Raw genomic sequence first — 20,209 nt, 5'->3', positions numbered from 1 at the left:
TCCACAGCTGTCCGTGTATCCCGAATCGCCTGTAGGACCTCCTGGAGTGTCGGTTCTGGTCGCTCAGGAGGCTCAGGTCCGGCCGGATCAGGAGGGGGTGGAGGTGGCGGGTCAGCCCTGCACAAGCGGGCGCCATCTTGGTTCGGATGCCGCACATATTTATCCAGCTTGCTGGTCATTGCTTCGGCCGACTTTCTTAACGCCTCCCATCTAGTGGCATCAGGGGGCACTCGGGCACCCACAGGGAAAATTTTGTAGCCCGTGGGGGCACAGGATCAACTGTGACGGAGCAACTGCACCGGAGCTCTGAGCAGACGCGTCTCTCTACATCGGCAGTTAGGCCACGCCCCGAATCTAACGATTTTAAGCGATCGATCGAAGCATTTTTCTTCGATCAAAAAAAGGTTAGAAAAGTGATGGGGAAGGTCCCCACAGGCTAACATTGTACCTCGGTAGGTTTAAACTGCCGAAGTATGTAGTCGAAGTTTTTTTTTAAAGAAACAGTACTTCGACTATCGAATGGTCGAATAGTCGAACGATTTTTAGTTTGAATCGTTCGAATCTAAGTCAAAGGTCATAGTAGCCTATGCGATGGTCGAAGTACCCAAAAAAATACTTTGAGATTCGAAGTTTTTTTCATTCGAATCCTTCACTCGAGCTTAGTAAATGTGCCCCTAGTGGTTAATTTTACACCGATACATACTGTAGATAGATGCACACAACGACGCACACATATGCACTGGCATTCACACTCTAAGCTTAACACACCTGATTCACACTCATCTGCCCTGGCAAAGAAGGTGAGGAGCAGGAAGAGTCTAGCAGAGGAAGGGCGGAGCTAAATCCGGACTGCTGCTCTGAGCAGTAGAATAGCCATTGGGATGGTCCATTATTTGAAGGGGGGCTGACCATAATTTCTAAGCCTTTTCTAAACTTATTGGTGATTCTAAATAGTAATTTTAAGAAATGTGTTCATATAAAAAAGAACAAAACAATGTATATATATGGCAAGAGAAGTCCGGGGGGGGGGGCAACTGTTGCCCTATATTTATAATATAACAGTTTATACGAAATATGGGCATAATGGGCTTAAACCCTAGTATTGGGACTGGGGAATAGTTATCAAGATTCAAAGCATACCTGTATCTCAGTAGCAGATATAGGAAAGAAGAGGATCTTTTGTATGTGTTAGGTATCAAAGATAATATGGGTCCACTTTATTTTATTTTTAGGACCATTCAATCAATGGGTTTTGCTCTGCATCTCAAATGTACAATATACAAATCTTGTCCTGTACACTGTCTTTTTATATCCCCATGCAGGTTTTTATTCATCCATGTCATGATGTCTAATGTATCTAGTATCTAATGGAGATAAGTCTAAAACCACTGGACTTTCTGAATATTCTTGAAACTGTTTCACCCACTCATCCAACTTCTCAAACTGAAGAAACCCCTCAGATGAGTAGTGAAATGTTTTCAATAATACTCAGAAAGGCCAGCTGCTTTGGACTTATCTCCACTAGATACTGTGATTTGTTTTCTATGTTAATACGACTTGGTTATTACATTATTGTAACTATGAATTAAATATTGTATAATGTAAAGATGTACTGTGCATCCAATGCCAGTTGGAGCTTGACTACAGAGAATAGTGATTCCAGTTCATTACTATTATGTTGACGTAAGGTAAAAAAAAAAAAAGTAGTTTGCAACTTACAACTATACAAACCCACAATACTCTCCAAAAAGCTAGTATCAATATGCTCCTTTGAATATATCCCATATCACAATCACCAGAGCTCAATGGGAGAGAAGGAAAGGAAAAGAAAAGTAGCATTGAACACTGGTTTATGTGACAAATGTGGAGATGGTAGATCATTATTCTTTATGTTTATGAATACCACTTAGATTTGTGTGTTAAATCCATCATGACTCGAGATAAACTGAAATATCTAAAATCATCTTAACTCATTTAATGCATTTAACATTTTCATTAGCATACCAAAGCACCATTGTTCACAAATGGCAAACTCTTTAATTAGATGGGATGCTGTGATGCAATTGTCTGTGTTAAATGGGATAAGTAGGTTAAATGTGTTTAGATTTATTTTTGTTAAACACTAACCAAAGTGGCTTTATATGTTATACAAATAAAGGTCAGTGGAAGTAGTGCATATAAAGGTGATTGCGGGATATACACACTATATAGGAAGAATGGACAGTTTATATTTCATTTATTAGATGTTAGCATGCTTAGGTCTTGTTTAACGTGGCACGACTCTCAGTAGAGATCCTAGTATGTGCTTTTCTTGTCAAAGGATTTATAGAAAATATGCATCTGAGGCTGAGAAAAGCAATTACACTTGTTTCAGGCATTCAAAGAGCAGAAAGTTCAAGCCTTTAACAGCACAGAACTTAAAGCAAGATATTGTCTGCCAATGGAACAGTGACTGGCAGATCCAACAGTCTGAGCATTTACAGTCAGAACTGACTGAGAGATGGGATAAAAAAAAGTCTATTGTGTAATTACATCTGGATCAGTATAGGACTCTTTCCGTGTTTTCATTAGCTACATTAAAATAACTCTTTTCATTTCAATAAATTAACAAAATTTAAGCTATTTAGGTTTGTGCCTTAAGGAAATACAGAGTTCATAGGAAAGGAACATATTTAAGGAAGCTGCGTATGGCTTCTGTAATAAAGCAATGAAGTAAATTACCCTTAAATGAAGTAGAAGGGAAGATATTTCCCCACTCAACCTGCGTATAAACCAGTGTATGGATTACATTTATACATGATTTTTATGATGTAGTTCCAACATATTCTGCAGAACTAAACAGAGATAATACTGTACATCCATTACATCAGTTCCTGCCCTAGTGGAGCTTACAATCTTACTTCTCTATAACACAAATACTGTTCAGGGGCCAATGAAGCTGCCTAAATGGGAGGACAATGGAGTACCCTGAAAAACCCATACAGACACAGGGAGACCATACATAGTGATGAGCGAATCGGCCCCGTTTGGCTTTTGCAAAATCATGGGAAATTAGTCATACAGCAAAAAATATGGAAAATCCATTGAGGTAAATTTTTTCTTGGGTGAGTTTTTCCAAGCAAAATGTGCTGAAATTTTTTTGCTCATCACTACTTGCAAACCCCTTGCAGATACTGCTCTTCAAACTTTGTTGTTTACAAACCTGCCAAATTCCTCACTGATGCAACTGTAGATTCATATATTGGGAATTGTTAAGGACTGTGTTAACATTTGATGCTTTAGACATAAAAGTGCAGCATTCTCTAGAGCTGATATTTTATATGTTCATAGTACATTTGAAGCAGATCCTCCAACACTGGGTGCTGCCCCTATGTACAAATTATTGGCTGAGAAGAACACCAAGATGGTGACCTAGAAATATGAAGGCACTATGGGCTGTTGTACATGGCAAAACTTACAGTGTCCGTATGCGCTTACATGCCACCGAGTTTTTTCTGGTTTTAGCTGCACTTTAAATGAGATGTTTTCATCTCTTCAGACTGCCATTTCTTTCTTGAAGTATTAGAATTAACAGTTGTTGGAAGGCAGGCTGTTGAATATACAGCTTCTTATGATTAGCATGTGTAGAAGGTCACAGAATGGAAATATACCCACGCATTGATCTCTGATTATGAAAATGTCACTTGCAGAATACTTCAGCACTTCTTTTAATGATGAAGGAAATAACAATACATCTTCAATTGGAAATGCTGCTGGGGTAAGAATGTCACTGTCAGAACCTGTAATGTAACGGATAGTTTCTTAATAGCACTGCTTCCTCAAATCTGTAGCACAGGCTTTCATAACTGATCATCTGAATGTTTCTGGACCGTGCTTCAATGCAAATAGTAATACCCTGCATCCTTCCAATTATATGAGAAATGTGTGCACAGGAATCATTGTACCGTAATTGTACTGAAAGTCTGCAGATAACGTATACATTTAATAAGAACCAGAAAAATCTAATTGGCAGAAAAAAGCAACCATATGTAGCTCATTTTACTATTTAGTTGATGCTTGCAATAAATAATATAGGTCTACTTTCCATAATTCTCAATTTCTGTTTTAATCAGGTACAAAATACATATAAGAAAATAAGTTGATGGAGGGCACTCCCAATATTCACAATAGAAAAAATATGTTTTTAAGGTATATGAGGTGCAAATAACCCCAGGTAATCCCACAGTCAGTTACCCAAAACAGTATATAGAAATGGAGAGGGGTTGCACACTCAATGAGACTTAATAGACAAAGGTGGTATTAAAACATTTTTCTTTTATAGTAAATGGCAAAAAAAAATTATTACATCTTTTATAGTAAATGGCAAAAATGGCAAACATTTTTTTTTACAACAGACAGGCTGGTATATCAAATACAACAAGGTCCAGGGAGGTCCACGAGGAGGCAGAGAGCCTAACTGCGCTCTTTGCGCTAGAAGAGCCGAATTTACAGTTTGAAAACTGGAAATTCGGCTCTTAAAGTACCAGGAGCAGCATTTTTGCCACCCCTGGTACATAGTGGGGTGCTGCCGTCTGAGGCGAGAGCCTCAACTTGCCTCATAGGCGAAGCGCCCCTGCTTTTATTACATCAACCCCCCAAGTAACTACAGTGGCATAAGGTGCTATTCCAAGTACAGTATGAAAATATAAACAAGCAGTCGATTCAAAATTCACTCATTTTCTGTTCATTACTATGGAGTTTTTAGAATTGTATTTCAACATTTAATAAATACAATTCTAAAAATCCCATAAGAATGAATAGGTAAATGTTTTTTTGTAGTGAGCTCTAATCTTACATTCTGATAAATCCGACCCTAAGAAAGTGTTAAATAATTATTCATCATGTTCTCAAGTATTTACAAATATGTTTAAGAGGTAATCAAAGTATTATGCTGTAAGATGGGAAGGGCTGACAAAGATTGATAGAGTGTATTTAGAGTAACAAGGATAGCCCCTCATTCCCTTCTTGTTCCATCACTTTGCCATATTAAAATGCAGTTTGCAGTTTACTTCGAAACTGTCCCTCACTCCTCCCCCTCCTTTCTTCAAGACAGTGTCGGAGGGAGGTTTTTGGTGCTGCAGACCCAGCGGTCCGGGCCCCCTGTTTCCCAGGCCCCCCATGACCTCCCTCTGCTTCCTCTATAGTTACAAACCTTTTTGTAACCATATTTGCTTCACCACCCCAAAACCTTGATAAAAATGTTTTGGGGTTTTGGTTGTTTTTGTTGTTCAGTCTTGAGTTTCTCAGTAGAGAATGTTTGCATGTAAAATACTTTAGTGTCTAAATATATAAATAAACACAGCTGCCTGTGTGCAATACAAGGTACAAATTAACCCACCACAACCTACCTATCTAGTTGTTTGTTTTCAAATAGCTTTCCAGTAAATGCTTCCTACTAATATGGGTTACTAGAGAAATAGTAAATATAAAACTTTTTATTACATTATGCCCTTGGAGGAAATGTTTTTAGCAGAAAAAAAATATGCACTTAAAAAAGGATTTGTATAATAAGCTTTTGTATAAAAATTTTTGCAACCCAAAAAAGTCTTCAGTTACCTTATCCCCCAGTTGAAGAAAGATTGCACATTTTTTAATTGTATGCAATAAAACTTCTTACTAAAATACGCCACCTTTAAACAGGTCTTAATACATAGTTAAAATTAGATTTGTAAAAACGACTTCAAGGAGAACTAAAGAAGTAGGCTAGAAATGTTTTGGGATTTTGGGGAAAATCAGGGAAAATCTGTGCTGCTGAAGATGCCCCAGTAGCTCCATGTGTTTTCTGCTGATTCACTGCACATGCTCTGTGCTGCTGTCAGTTACTGAGCTTAGGGACCAACTCAAATATACTGCATACACAGAATATAAATATCACATTATATGGCTGATTAGTACTTAATACAGATAATTACTAGATGGCAGTTCAGATACAGCCTTTAAGCATCAATTTACATATCAGACAAACCTTAATTTCTGCTTTTAAATTTGCCACAGGGATGCTGCTGCCATGAGGCGAGTTGAGAAGCTTGCCTCAGGCAGCAGCAGTCCGTTCTCTGTACTAGCGATGCGGGTCCCCCTCAACCAGCGCATGGAAAGGTAAGCGCATCCGAATGGCCGCTTCAGGTGGAAAAAAACACAGAAGTGCCTCTGATTTTCCACAACCCCTAAGTTTAGCTTCTCAACAGCTGCTCAGAGCCCACTGAGCATGTGAGTGTCGCAGACACTTTCCAGGATGGTGACCCCCTGTGACAAGTTTGCAGTCCTGGATCATTGCTGCGATTGAGATGCTGAAACTTTAGGCTCAGTGTATATAAAATATGGCATTTTTAGCATTTTATAATAATAGCTAATATACCGGTAATATTTTATTATGTTTTGTAGTTATTTGCTGTTTTGTTTGTTGGTGAGATGAGGCGATCCTGCACTTTTTGTATCTTGTGTTGTATCGTGTTGCCTAATAACAAATGCCTCAATCTTCACTTCCTCAAAAAAAAATCCTCAATGATGTTTGTGGGAAGCAGGGGCGATCCTTGCCCCTCCGCTGCTTGAGGCAGCAGCAGTTGCTGCTGCCCCCCTCCCCCGGAAATTCACTCTTAAAGTGCCAGGAGCAGCATTTTTGCCGCCTCTGGTACCTAGTTGGGCTCTGCCGCCTGAGGCGACAGCCTCAACTCACCTCATTGGCTAAGCAACCCTGGTGGGAAGGCCACATCTCCTGCTGCTGCTATCTAATGCTTTGCAGTGATCCATTAAGTTTCAAATTTCCTGTGCCTCAATTATTATTTTTGTATGTTTTAGGCTACTGAAAGAGTATCTTGGAGAAAAAGAAGTGGAACTGGCACTAACGTTTGATGCTGTGCAGGAAGCAGATCTTGGTAACTACACTTGCCATGTAGAAAACCGCAATGGGCGCAAACAAGCCAGCATCATCCTGCGCAAAAAAGGTATGGTATAATTCCTGCAACTCTTTAAAATAAGGTACGGTACATTCTTCACTAAGTTGAAATAGTCAATTTAGGCTGTGTCAACACTAGCTACCAGCTTGCAAAGAGTATGCAAAACTGTAGTTTATGAGTATTTCTCGTATCCCACAAATTGGAAAGAAACAAGCAGTTTCAGTTAAAATAGGTTCACTGAAGATTAATATACTCTAGCACTATGCACTGTGTGCAGCTGATGCTATTTTACCACCATTTGAGGAACATCAAACAAAATGTACAAAGGGGTGTATTTATTTCATTAAGGAAGGTGATTATCAGTAGAGAAACCTGCTGAGCACCCCAGGGTGGAATGTTTACTGAAAAGTCGTATTTTATACAGACACAGTAAAGGAGATAATCTGATTCAGCCACCTCAGGAGCTTTTCGCTTTATTTGGAATTGATTTTGGTACTTCAGTTTTGAATCTGTTTGTGATGTCTGCGTTTCTAAACAGAGGATGATATTAGTGATGGAGATTGAGGCATATTTGTGCAAAAGGAACTCTGCAAAGATTAAAAATGAAATGTTGTATGTTTTACTTTTGTCTTGCTATGCTGCCAAATATTCTACATTTGTCCCAAGGGTCTCCTTAGTGGTTACTGCTTCTCTACTGTCACAATGATGACTCTACTCTAAGCATAATTCATTTCACAATTTAAAAATAAATACAATTTACATATTGAAATATTATAATTGATATTATATTTATTGTACAGTTTAGTACAAGCTGCCGTGTACCCTGTGTGTGGGTTGTGCTTGTTTTTTATTTAATTTGTGGTACAAGTTGAAGTGGCCCCTAAGGAGCATTGGAACCCATACAACTGGTAAATAAGCACTTTAGAAAATACTTTTGACCACTACATCCAAAATGCTCTTTAATACCCATAGGTTACTGTATAATACACAAGGCTGGAGGAACTCGGGTCTCTTTCGTCACTGCTAAGGCTATTATGGGGTTACAGAGGGAAAACCAGAGGCTCAGTTATTGCTTGGAAGAGAAAACCAATTTTTCATTTTTAGACCCACAAAGGGCCTGCTAGGAAAAATAGTTTTTGCTTACCTCTTGTTTAAAAAGATGATTAGACCCAGGGTAGTTTCCTCTACCGGTGCCACCATGTTTTTCTTGGGCCAATTTAAGCTGGGTGCATGTACAGTTAGGGGTTTATTTACTAAACTCCGAATGCAAAAATCACAAACAATTTGTGATTTCTTTTTATAAAATCGGATTTTTAAAAAAATCACAAACTTTTCAGAATTTATTTAGCCCTGAGGATGGAAAAGTCAGAATCTGAAAATCTGGCATTTCAGACCTATCGAGATTGCATATAAGTCAATGGGATTTTTTGATGTGCACTGGGTTTCGTGCAATACCCCAAAGTTTTCAGAGTTTTTGGGTGAAAATTCTGAAATAATCATGAAATTCGTGAAAACTGGATGAAAGAATCTGAAAAAAATTGTGAAAATCTGATTTTTTTTCCACAAAGCAAATTTTCAGGAAAATTTAATAATAAATAAGCATAAAAACCAGAGCGGATTTGATCGGAGTTTGTAGAAAATATTGAGATAAATTCGGACTTTGATAAATCCCCTTAGTTCTGAAGAAAGTTTTGTAATGTGCATGTGCCTGCCCAGAGCATTTTGAGGTTTAACTGGCAGTGCAGGACAACATGGCTGTGCTCCGACAAGTAAGTACTCCAGTATGGTTTGTTTTTTAAAGAAGAACCAAGTCAGCCTCAGGTGCAACGACAACAATTTTAGTCAATGAAGGAGTTCCTCCCAGGATGTTATATATTGTAGTAATACGTGAAACAACTTTGTGTGAGACACAAAACACATCAAGCTGTTTTAGCTTTGTTCAAATAAACAATAATAATTTATAAATTAATAATGTGATAAAGTCTGTCAGTGGTTTGAGAGCATACCTAAATGTTGTGGATTTTTCGGTTGCTACAGCACCTTGGCCACCGAGATTAGGAGGTGAGTTTATTCCTTTGGGTATAAACATAAAAATGAGAAGCAATACGTGGGCCATGAACTTGCAGCGGTGTGTATATTGGCATTACCATAGAAATGAATGTAGATTGGTTCTGATGGTTGCAGATTGAGAGAAAGTGGTAATAAGTGAAACAGGCTGATTTTATGTGGCTGTAAAATTTGTGAAACTGCTGCAAAGTTGATGAAATGGCACCAAACGCATAGGAGTTGGTGGGTGGTATTTCAGTGTTTTTTCCGCTAAAGCATAGTGCATTTCTAGTGCAGATTTTCAAAACAGTGTATTTATCAAGTTGCCTATTGATTTTCAGCAACCACATATTTCTGTGTAAAAACCAATGTAAAAGTAAGCAGCTGATTGAAAATTATATAGGAAAATATGGTGTTCATCTATTATGGTTTTTTTGTTTTTTTTTCTAGTGCCAAACGAACTTGCTGAATTTTTTCCTTTGACTTAAACAAATTTATGTAAGGCCTGAAGTGGTGTAATATAATGATGTCAAATTTGGTGTTTGGGTGGCATAAAATAAAACACACACCTTCATAAACTTGGCATCTATTTTATACAGCTTTCTACACATTTTTGGTGTTATTCATTTTACACAGTATGCTAAAGGCCCCATACTATATATATATATATATATTTGCTGTTGCTTTTAGAACTATCACTAGATACTAGATAAGGAATATTCTGTAAAAAATAACACTCAATGGAATGCCTGGGGCTGTTTTCCCACTATATTTCAATTAATAGACCAATTTAGAAATGTAAATAATAATTAATCATTACAAATGTTTTAATAATTTATTTAACTTCAAAGTGATGTATATGTAGATTTAATGGAAAGTCCATCTGCTATCACTTAATAAAATGTATGATGATTAAAGTTGTTGGTGTCAGTGATATCGATGAACTTATAGCTTGATATAAACAAAGGTAATAAGATGAAGATCACTCAACGGGGAAATTTACTAGTCAAATTTTCGCTTCAGAACGCTTAACCACACTTTGCGCAACCTCGTCAGACGTTAATTCGCAGAGCATAAGCTTATTCATCAAAATGCGAAGTTATGTCTCGGTAGAAGAACGCTGGTGAAGCATTGCCAGTGAAAATTCCTCAGTGCAGCATTTCATAGCGAACTTTGGCTGGTGTTAATTTCAATTAATAACGATTGTTCGTCTGAACGAAAATTTGTCTGGCGAAAGGGCGCAAAACTTCGCTGAGCTCTTTCTCTAGTGAAATGTCCTTTACTCCTGTTAGCAAATTGGTGATGATCCTGCAAAGTGTCGTTTTGGTGAATTTTCTCTAGGGATGACCACTTCAGCCTTTAGTAAATTTGCCCCAATGAATATAATGGCCAGGTGGAACTGAATCCCATATAACTAATGTGACTGTCTAACCAGCAATCACCACTCACTATTGAGAGATCATAGTATTTGCAATGTATTACTCATTCAATTGAAGAAAAGTAGTTGCACCCAAAGGTTAGTGGTCCACCAGGCAAATAGCATCCTACTCCACCTGCATTGCGATAGCCTTATACCCCCAGAAAAGCCAATAGTGTTAACACATTTGAGAGCTTCTTTATTTGACCATCTGACTACAGCTTCAGACCCATCATATACCTCCTGCAATAAATAGAGCCTTTGCATTAGATTAGTTGCACTGCTTTAAGGCTATACTAAGGAAAGTGCCTGAAGGGCTGTATGATTTGTTTTACTTTCTTTCCAACTTGCAGTGAGAGGGTGGTCTTTTTTGGGGCTTTCCTCCTTACTGAGGCCTACTGCTTTAGGTTTGCAGCATCACTTACCACCTGTTTTTCCCTCCACTGAGTGGAAACCATAGAGAGCTAGCAGGGTTTCCCCTTCATATTTATACTACAGGAAAGTCCCATTTGCCCTACTGGCAACTAGAGTAAGGTGACAAGAACTTCAGGACAGCACCAACAAATTCTTTTGTATTAAAACGCCTTTATTCGTGCTTCACAGGGGCATCACGGCAACGTTTCAGGCCACATGGCCTTTTGTCAAGCTTGAAACGTTGCCGTGATGCCCCTGTGAAGCACGAATAAAGGCGTTTTGATACAAAAGAATTTGTTGGTGCTGTCCTGAAGTTCTTGTCGATTTGTGGTGCCAGTGGAAAGTGGCCACTGGTGGACGTGCACCATTCACAAAAAGAGTGAAAATCGTTGTGCTGACTGCTTGTCTATTACAACTAGAGTAAGATGACCAGATATTTGGAAAGAAATCCAAGGACAGGGAAGAATGTAGCGGCACCCATGGCAAAATGTTTAGACCATGCCCACTTTGTAAGATACACCCCCACTAACCACGCCCCATTTTACAAATACACCCTTGGTGACTGACTATATTGATGAACATAGTGCCAAATTCGTGTATAATACCCCCAGACCTCACCACAGGATGGCACAAAGGAAATTTCCATGTACAGTACCACATAATTCATAGTAGGATGGCACAGAGGCAATTTCATGTACAATACCCCAGAATTCATAATAGGATGGCATAGAGGCAATTCCATGTACAATACCCCAGAATACATAGTAGGGTGGCACAGAGGCAATTCCATGTACAATAGAGGCAATTCCATGAACAAAACCCCGGAATTCATAGTAGGATGGCATGTAGAGTAAGGTGACAAGAACTTCAGGACAGCACCAACAAATTCTTTTGTATTAAAACGCCTTTATTCATGCTGTCCTGAGCATTTGAGTTGAGGAGAGTTGAGGAGAGGGTTATTGGTGGCACAGTGTGAGAAACTAGGTAAACCAGCTAAAACTTTGCATTGATAAGGAAATAGTGGGGGGGAGTGAAGAGACAGAGAAAATAAACAGAATCTTACCAGCATTCTGTCTGATTGCCTGGGAGGAGGGGGAGAGAGAAAAGCATAGCGTAGAGAACACCATCCTGCCTGATCTGTCAGCCAAGTCCAGAGTCCACCGGACATTTGATTAGGCGCCTTTTCTTTTCCGTCTCCTCATTATGTCATCAACCTGCTCATGCTTGTTTTCTCCTGCACCCCTGCCTGTACAATAATGCAGTGCAGGTCCTGATCAACTGCTCCACTGGGATTTTTAAAGATTTCTCAGCAGATGGAGACGCTTCATGGGGCAATTCCTGAAATGGGGCCGTGGGATAGGGACGAATGGTAAGTCTAGACTAGAGAATCTTGCCCACCTTCCAAGTCTGCCCTTACTCCAAACCAAATCTTTTTGACCCTGCTGTCTAGCGAGGCCCATCCTTAATGGGACTTCCTGCTGAAGAGAGCAATAACAAATATACGTAAACATCCTCTTTACTAAAAGCAAAACATTTAGAAATTCACTCTTTTTACTGAATTCATTCTTTTAAGCTAATGAACCCAGAATACATAATCTTTAGTTAATGGGCCTTTGTTATATCTCATTTGATTGTGTTAGCATGCTACATAGCTATAAATAAGTTCTGTGGCACTACAAATCCTATCACTTCTTGTCATTTGCTGTAATAAAATGAAAATTTTCAAATAAATATGTAGTTATATTACTACTTCCTAGCATTAAGAAGCTAAAATATAGAGCTGTTAGCAAGGACTTTATTAAATTCCCTAAAAGGCTTATAGAGATGTGTAAGAGAAGTCTATTTAATAACAGAGGCGCAATGACTGAGCATTTGGCTTAAAAGATTTAAATGTAATAAGTCTGCATAATGACATTATCCTGAAATGCTGTAATTCATGGAACATGTAATTAGAAACAAGTTAATTAAGTCACTCCATATCTGGGAATAGGTTTCTGAATTCATTTTAAACTTCTCATTGCTGGTACATAGGCTAAACTCACCATGTACTCAGCTAACATTTTTGTCTTCTTTGAGTAATGAGACATGGGAAAAGTTTGGAAACCCAAAGCGCCGTTTATGTTTTACCATTGATGATTGGAATGTTAGCCGGTGGGAAGGAAACAAAGAGCACTTTGTTGCTCACTGTAGCAAAGATTTACCGCAGGCGACAAAACGTCCCTTGTTTCCTTCCACCTGGCTAAGGAGGATCTGCGGTGAAACATACGCAAGCAAGCTTTATGCAACTCCATGCTACGTATGTTCACCACAGTGTGCCATTACTCTTAAAAAGAATGCATTAGATATTGTAATAGTATGAAAAGTCTACTTTTGAAAAGGTCAAGGCTTCTGTTTTTGTGATTCTTACATACACAAAGAATAGCCCAAGCAGTCACAGAGTAAACCTAGTCACACAATTGACTATCACACAGCAATATAACAATGGGATAGGACTTTTGCTATGTTTGTAGTTCCTATAAGCAGCAAGCTTAAAGGGCATGTAAAGGCAAAAATATAAAATCCCATTTTTACTTTCTATAATGAAAAGGAAACCTATCTCCAATATACTTTACTTAAAAAATGTGTACCGTTTTTATAAGAAACCTGACTGTATGCAGTGAAATTTTCCCTTCATTTACTGCTGTGGATAGGAATTGTCATATGGTCCCTAACTGCTGAGCAGGGAAACAATCATACTTATGAACAGCAGGGGGAGCCCCCACCTTACTTCCCAGCCATGCAGAACTCAAGCAGCTTTGTTTATGACGATCCCTAAGCAGCCCAGACCACACTGAGCATGTGCACAGTCTTAGTCTTGCAAAGATGTTTAACAAAGTTACAAGATGGTGACCCCCTGTAGCCAACTTTGAAATAATAAATTATTTGTTTGATTAGGCTTGTGGTGCAGTAAGTTCATGTTTATATTTAGTATACAAAATACAGCATTTCTAGCCTTATTCTATTTTAGACTTTACATACCCTTTAAAATACACACACCAATTAAGACTCTGAATATCCGACTGTTCTGCTTTGCAAGCCTATTTTCACTTATTGCCCAATATTATAAAATACACGGGTTTCCTGATTATACTTCCATTGGCTGGCCTTCAAGATAAACTCTGGTTTTTGCTTTTATCTTGCTATATTTCTCACCCACACATGGATTGAATTATATAAATGTATCAGCATGTGCGTGCTGAGCTTATTTTTGACTGAGGACAGTAACAGTTGGGGGTTATTTATTAAAGTGCGAATGCTAAAAACTCGAAAAATTTGAGTTGTTTTACTATGAACGACAATTAAACCACAAGGCTGCAAAAAGTCTGAATCAAAAAATCCTCCACCTCAGACCTGCCGAGTTTGGATATAAGTCAATGGGAGAGGTGTCTATCCTAATTGAAAGTTATTGTGGTCTGTGCTGGGCTTAGCCCAAAAATCCAATCATTTCAGGTTTTTCAGGCAAAAACCTCAAAAAATCATACGATTCAGGAAAAAGGCCAAAAAAATAGTTTTTCCCCCAATCAATTAATTTATGCTTTTTAAATAATAAATAAGGTCAAATCGTGGATTCTATTTTGTTTGGATTTTTTTCATTCGAAAAATCAGAAAAATTTGGATTTTGATAAATAACCCCCTTAATGTTGACCCATAACTGTTAATTTTGGTTGGGAGCCAATGACTTTAATGTAAAGGTCTGCAGACTTTTGTTACTTTTGGCCAATTTACTGTTAAGAAGAACCCTTAAAGGAGAAGGAAAGCTACGGAAGCATTTTATTGCCAATAGATTAGCTGCAATAGTGCAAGCTAGAATGCTATATCTATTCTGTAGAATGTTTTACCATGCCTGAGTAAAAAGCTCTAGAAACTCCCTGTTTGTTTAGGATAGCAGCTGCAGTATTAGCTTGGTGTGACATCACTTCCTGCCTGAGTCTCTCCCTGCTCACTTATAGCTCTGGGCTCAGATTACATCAGAGAAGGGAGGGAGGAGCAAACTGAGCATGCTCAAGCCCTGGGCATGGAGGTTTAAGGGGAAGGCAGGAATTCTGATACAGAAGCCCATGTGTACATAATAGAAGGAAAGAAATGTTGTGTTTCTTTTGACGCAGAGTAGCACTATGAAGGTTTACTGGTATATTTAGGTAGACCTTTCTGATAAGGCTTACTTAGTTTTAACCTTTCCTTCTCCTTTAATTTCTGAACACCACATTTTCAGACTGTACCAACTGCTTCTTCTTGGAAAGACATTTACCATACGAAATAAAATATAGTAAAAAGGCACCAATGAGAACCTGTGAGATGGGCATATATGTACTGCACTGAACCATCACTGAACCAAGCATCATTACTAGAGTATGGGCAATAAAACTACATTCATGCTGTGTATGAATGGCTATTTCTATCTGATGCGTCTTACCAACTGGAATTGATGAATGTATAATTGTATATACATGTATAAGCTCATACATTCATGTACGTATGTACGGGCTATTTGTATAGGTGGGAAGGAGTGAAATGGCACTAGCAAAATCTACACAAAAACAATGGCAATGCAAGAAACAGTCAGGATTCAGAGCACGTTGTTTCCATATGGCTTGTCAGATTAGATGTAATAACATCCTTGTTCAAAACATAATTAGCAGTACGAAAAAAGAAAGTACATATCCATGTACACCTGGCAAGCTGCAGTGAGTGCATAGTTCAGTAAGTATATCGAAGAAATACAGCTTGTCCTTGCCAGTCAGAAAGAGATGAAAATGACTTTTGTCAGACCGTATATTTATTTTCTATAAATTATGTGTTTACATAAGCACAGATTGGTATTTATTTTTATATTGAATATAATGTGTTCTATATTGTAAATAGCAGAAATCATTGCATAATAAGATCAGCTGCGTTAGGGAGGAAGGAAAGTGTGTGAAGGGTATGATTATCATTTTTCTTCTAAAACACTAACATTGTCTGCATTTTTGTTCAGTTAGTTACAGTCAGCCTGCTCTGTGATGCATTAATATACATTCTTCAAAGTGATCTTTTCTAGACCAACACAGCAAAAAAATTATTTTACATAGTTAGTATTTCTCATTTGGTATACCAGTTAAACATGTAACATGGGATAAATGTTCATCCATGTAATTCTTTACTGGCAGCCACATCGTTGTCTGATATTTTGCTTTAAGCCTTTGCAATAACATTTTTAGCTCACCCCCTTTAAGTTACAGACATGTTGTAATTAACATTATAATATATTTGAACAGTTGACTGATTGACAAACAAATGTTCTGCCTGGGGAAGCTTAACAAATATTAGTCCTTGAAGGGTGGCTTGAATAAAAAAAAAATAATATTAGAATGTTAGAGACAATATAGCATCTCCATGTCCTTTCATACAGGTATAGGATCTATTATCCAGAATGCTTGGGACTTTCTGGATTTCTGTAATTTGTATTACCATAATTCAAGTCTACTAAATATAATTTAAACATTAAATAAACCCAATAGTATGATTTTGCCACTAATGTGGATTCAGCTTAGATACCATCAAGTACAAGTTTTATCATTACAAAAAGAAAAACATTTTTAAAAATGAGAATTATTTGCTTAAAATGGGCTTTATGGGAGATGGCCTTCCATACAGTAATTCAGAACTTTCTGGAGAATGTTTGGAGATAAGGGAACCCATATGTGTCTATGTCATAGATCTTTGATGCCAAAAAAACAAAACATATAACGTATGGCATCATTAAGAACTGGGGTATAGTAGATACAGGAAAATCATACCTATTACAGGTATGGGACCTGTTATCCAAAATGCTCGGGACCTGGGGTCTTTCAGGATAACGGATCTTTCCGTAATTTGGGTCTTCATGCCTTAAGTCTACTAGAAATTAATTCAAACATTAAATAAACCTAATAGGCTGGTTTTGCTTCCAATAAGGATTAATTATATCTTAGTTCGGATCAAGTACAAGCTACTGTTTTATTATTACAGAGAAAAAGAAAATCATTTTAAAAAATTTGGATTATTTGGATAAAATGGAGTCTATGGGAGACAGCCATTCCGTAATTCGGAGCTTCGGCATATGTCATTTACTCTGCTAAATTTTTTCCAAAAGTTATTCCTTGCATTTCCTTTTCCATTTAACTTTTTCAACTCTACTTCCTTTAAATATTAATTTGCAAATTCTTTATGACTATGCCAACAATTTCACAGTATTAAAATGGTTGGTTAATAGTAGTTATCTTTAGCGTATATTTCAGAAATAATCCAGAAAGAACACACCAACCAATTAATAAGATATGGAGCAAATAGAAAAAATGGCAACATTTATCTGTTGGTCAGGATATAAAGTAGAATACAGATTAAGAAAAACATTAAGGAAAGTAAAAAGAAAGTTACAAATTGTATGAAATACAAATTCTAAAAGTAACTGAAATTTGCTCAGAGTTACTTTGACCAGTATGTTACTTCGTCATTTATCAACACTGGGCAAATTTGCCCATGGGCAGTAACCCATGGCAGCCAATCAGAATGCTGCATTCATTGTTCTACTTGCAACTGGCTTTAAAAAGCTAATCACTGATTGATTTCTATAGGTAACTTCCCATGGGTAAATTTGACCAGTGGTAATAAATGAGCCCCATTGTCTCAGGGTACTTTCTTGCAGAGAGCATTGTTTACCTTCTCCTAGATATCCCTTGTGGCAATTTTAACTTGGCACTGTGCAGTCCTGCCTGCTTCCAGTAAGTACAATACTGCACATGGGTACATTTTTTAAAGCAATTGTTCAGTGTACAAATAAAACTGGATGAATGTTTTCAATATAGTTGGCCAAGAATGTGATCTATAAAAGCTGGTGTGAACAGTCTAGCATAATAGCCAGAACACAATTTTGTCCTTTGAAGCTCTCTAACCTGTTAGCCAGTGACTAGATAGGGGTCAAATGGGGCATAACTGTATAGTTAGTTTAGATCTAGACCTGCATGTTCACCCAGTTTTATTTTTTCACTGAACCGTTCCTTAAAATGGGGTGAAAATTCAGTGACTTTACTCACTCATTACTGGATTACCAATGTATATTTATGCTACAGTATATGTTTAATTGTTTTTATTTACTGTTTGTGTTCTAGATTTAAAGTACAACATTGAACTTGCCGGAGGGCTGGGTGCTATTCTACTTGTGTTTATCGTGCTTGTCTCTATTTATAAATGCTACAACATAGAGCTAATGCTTTTCTACAGACAGAACTTTGGAAGCGATGAAGCTTCAGAAGGTGAGTTGATTTTATTTGTGGATGTTGCCAAAAACCAAACCATGAAATCTTTGTTTTTTTATTCGGACTTTTAACACTATCGGGGTTTAATACATCTCAAAGAATTTTAGGGGGTTTTTTTCTATGAAAAAATATTTTTTTCCCCTTTAAAAGTCCAACCAGAAAAAATTGGACTTAGACTTTAATAAATAACCCCCTAAGGGGCCCATTCACATAGCTCAAGTGAAGGAATAGAGGAAAAATACTTTGAATTTCGAAGTGTTTTTTTGGCTACTTCAACCATCGAATGGCCTACTTCGTCTTTCGACTTCGACCTTCGACTTCTAAAAATCGTTCGACTATTCGACCATTCGATAGTCGAAGTACTGTCTCTTTAAAAAAAACTTCGACCCCCTAGTTTGCCACCTTAAACCTACCGAGGCCAATGTTTGCCGAAGGGGAAGGTCTCCATAGGCTTCCTATCAATTTTCTGATCGAAGGATAATCCTTCGATCAATGGATTAAAATCCTTCGAATCGTTCGAACGAACTGCACTAAATCCTTCGACTTCGATATTCGAAGTCAAAGGATTTTAATTCGGCGGTCGAATATCGAGGGTTAATTAACCCTCGATATTCGACCTTAGGTAAATTTGCCCCTCAGTGTTCATAGCCTGGCTGCCATTACTTAAAAGCACAACGTGGATTGGTTACAGTTTTCCTAGCTGTGTCTATATTTATGGAGACAAGGCAAAATGGTGAGTGCAGCATTGTAAATGCAACAAAAATCAGTATAGTGATTTAACAGATCTGGAGAAATAGTAAAACTTCCCAAGGAGTGACTGTCGGATCCCTGTATAGCTATTAACACCTCTGTTGACTTTAGTTAAAATCATTGTGTATATTTTCAGGAAACTAAATGGGAAAAAAGAACAATGGCTTTAAAAGAACATACTATTCTGCTAAAAAAGCATACTGTATTACTGATCCAATTCTGGTCTTCCAAATTTCTAAAGGAACTTGAAGTGGTGGCGTGGCAGAATCCATTAAAATGCTATAGTACTACTTCATTCCACATAAACTATCTCCTACCAACTGTCAGTCATGGTGTTGTGTAGAAGAACCATTTTCTACTATATATGTATTGCAACCCTACTGGAAAATATGTGTACATTCATTAGCTTGCAGATATGCCATCGAACAAAAGAAAGATTACAAAAGCACACTTATGTACATGTATTTAAGGAAAAACAGTCCCTTTTTATCAAATAAACTACTTTAAGCCCAAAGTTAAGCATGATAAAAATAGTATAAATTAGGTTTTTCTAACTACTAGCTAAACTGTTTATTTACACAGTATGGAATCATTAATTTACATGAAGCAAGAACAAAACTTTATTTATTCCTTAAAATTCCCTTTACACACTAGAGGGGTTATCTACTAATGTCGGATTTTTTCTGGTCAGAGTTATAAAGGGGAAAACATAATTTTTCGTGGAAATAATTATCAATTTTAATAATAATCAATTTTTTTGTGCTTTATTATACCTCAAGGCTGCTGAAAGTCCAAATCAAAAAATACTCCATCTCAAACCTGCCAAGGTCATGTAAAAGTCCCTTTTACAATTAGAAGATATAATTATCTGCTCTGGGTTTCGTAGCATAATCTGAAAAAAATTAGTTTTTTGGCCGATAATCAGTAATAATAATCCAAAAAAAATCATATGTTTTTCGAATTATTTTATTGATAAATAAGGTAAAATTGTGGATGTGAGTTTAGTCAAAGTTGTTTTAATAAAATAATGGGTATAATTTGGATTTTAGTAAATAACCCATAGGCTTTATATACATATCTAATGGCAGTTGTGTGGAACCATCCACTCCTGTGGAATTTTTTGTTCATGCTATGCTATGCACCTTTTACCAAATTCACCACCTGCCCCTTATAAATACAGCGTATCAAAGACAGGCATAGGACGCAGCAACAAGCTATGGATTGCCAACAGGCAAGGTGCAATTGGTTTATTTGTTGAAAGATGCAGATTGCTATGCAAGGAGTAAGTGGATGGGTCGTAAGCACTACCATTTTTTATTACTTATGCTGGGGTTAGT

The 20,209-nt window shown here is 37.4% G+C and overlaps 1 protein-coding gene across 1 annotated transcript in view; it reads left to right on the top strand.

Moving 5' to 3' along the window:
- The window catches only part of LOC108700132 (X-linked interleukin-1 receptor accessory protein-like 2), a 470,858-nt gene that overhangs the window by 436,997 nt on the left and 13,652 nt on the right, over window positions 1-20,209 (top strand). Inside the window, exons 8-9 of the mRNA XM_018233033.2 lie at window positions 6,835-6,980; window positions 17,976-18,119. Coding sequence (XP_018088522.2) covers window positions 6,835-6,980; window positions 17,976-18,119 — 290 coding nt within the window. The remainder of the gene's footprint in view (window positions 1-6,834; window positions 6,981-17,975; window positions 18,120-20,209) is intronic.

This window comes from Xenopus laevis, chromosome 8S, assembly GCF_017654675.1.
Source record: "Xenopus laevis strain J_2021 chromosome 8S, Xenopus_laevis_v10.1, whole genome shotgun sequence".
NCBI lineage: Eukaryota > Metazoa > Chordata > Amphibia > Anura > Pipidae > Xenopus > Xenopus laevis.
The sequence above is the reverse complement of the archived record's forward strand: the minus strand, read 5'-3'. Positions and strand labels throughout refer to the sequence as shown.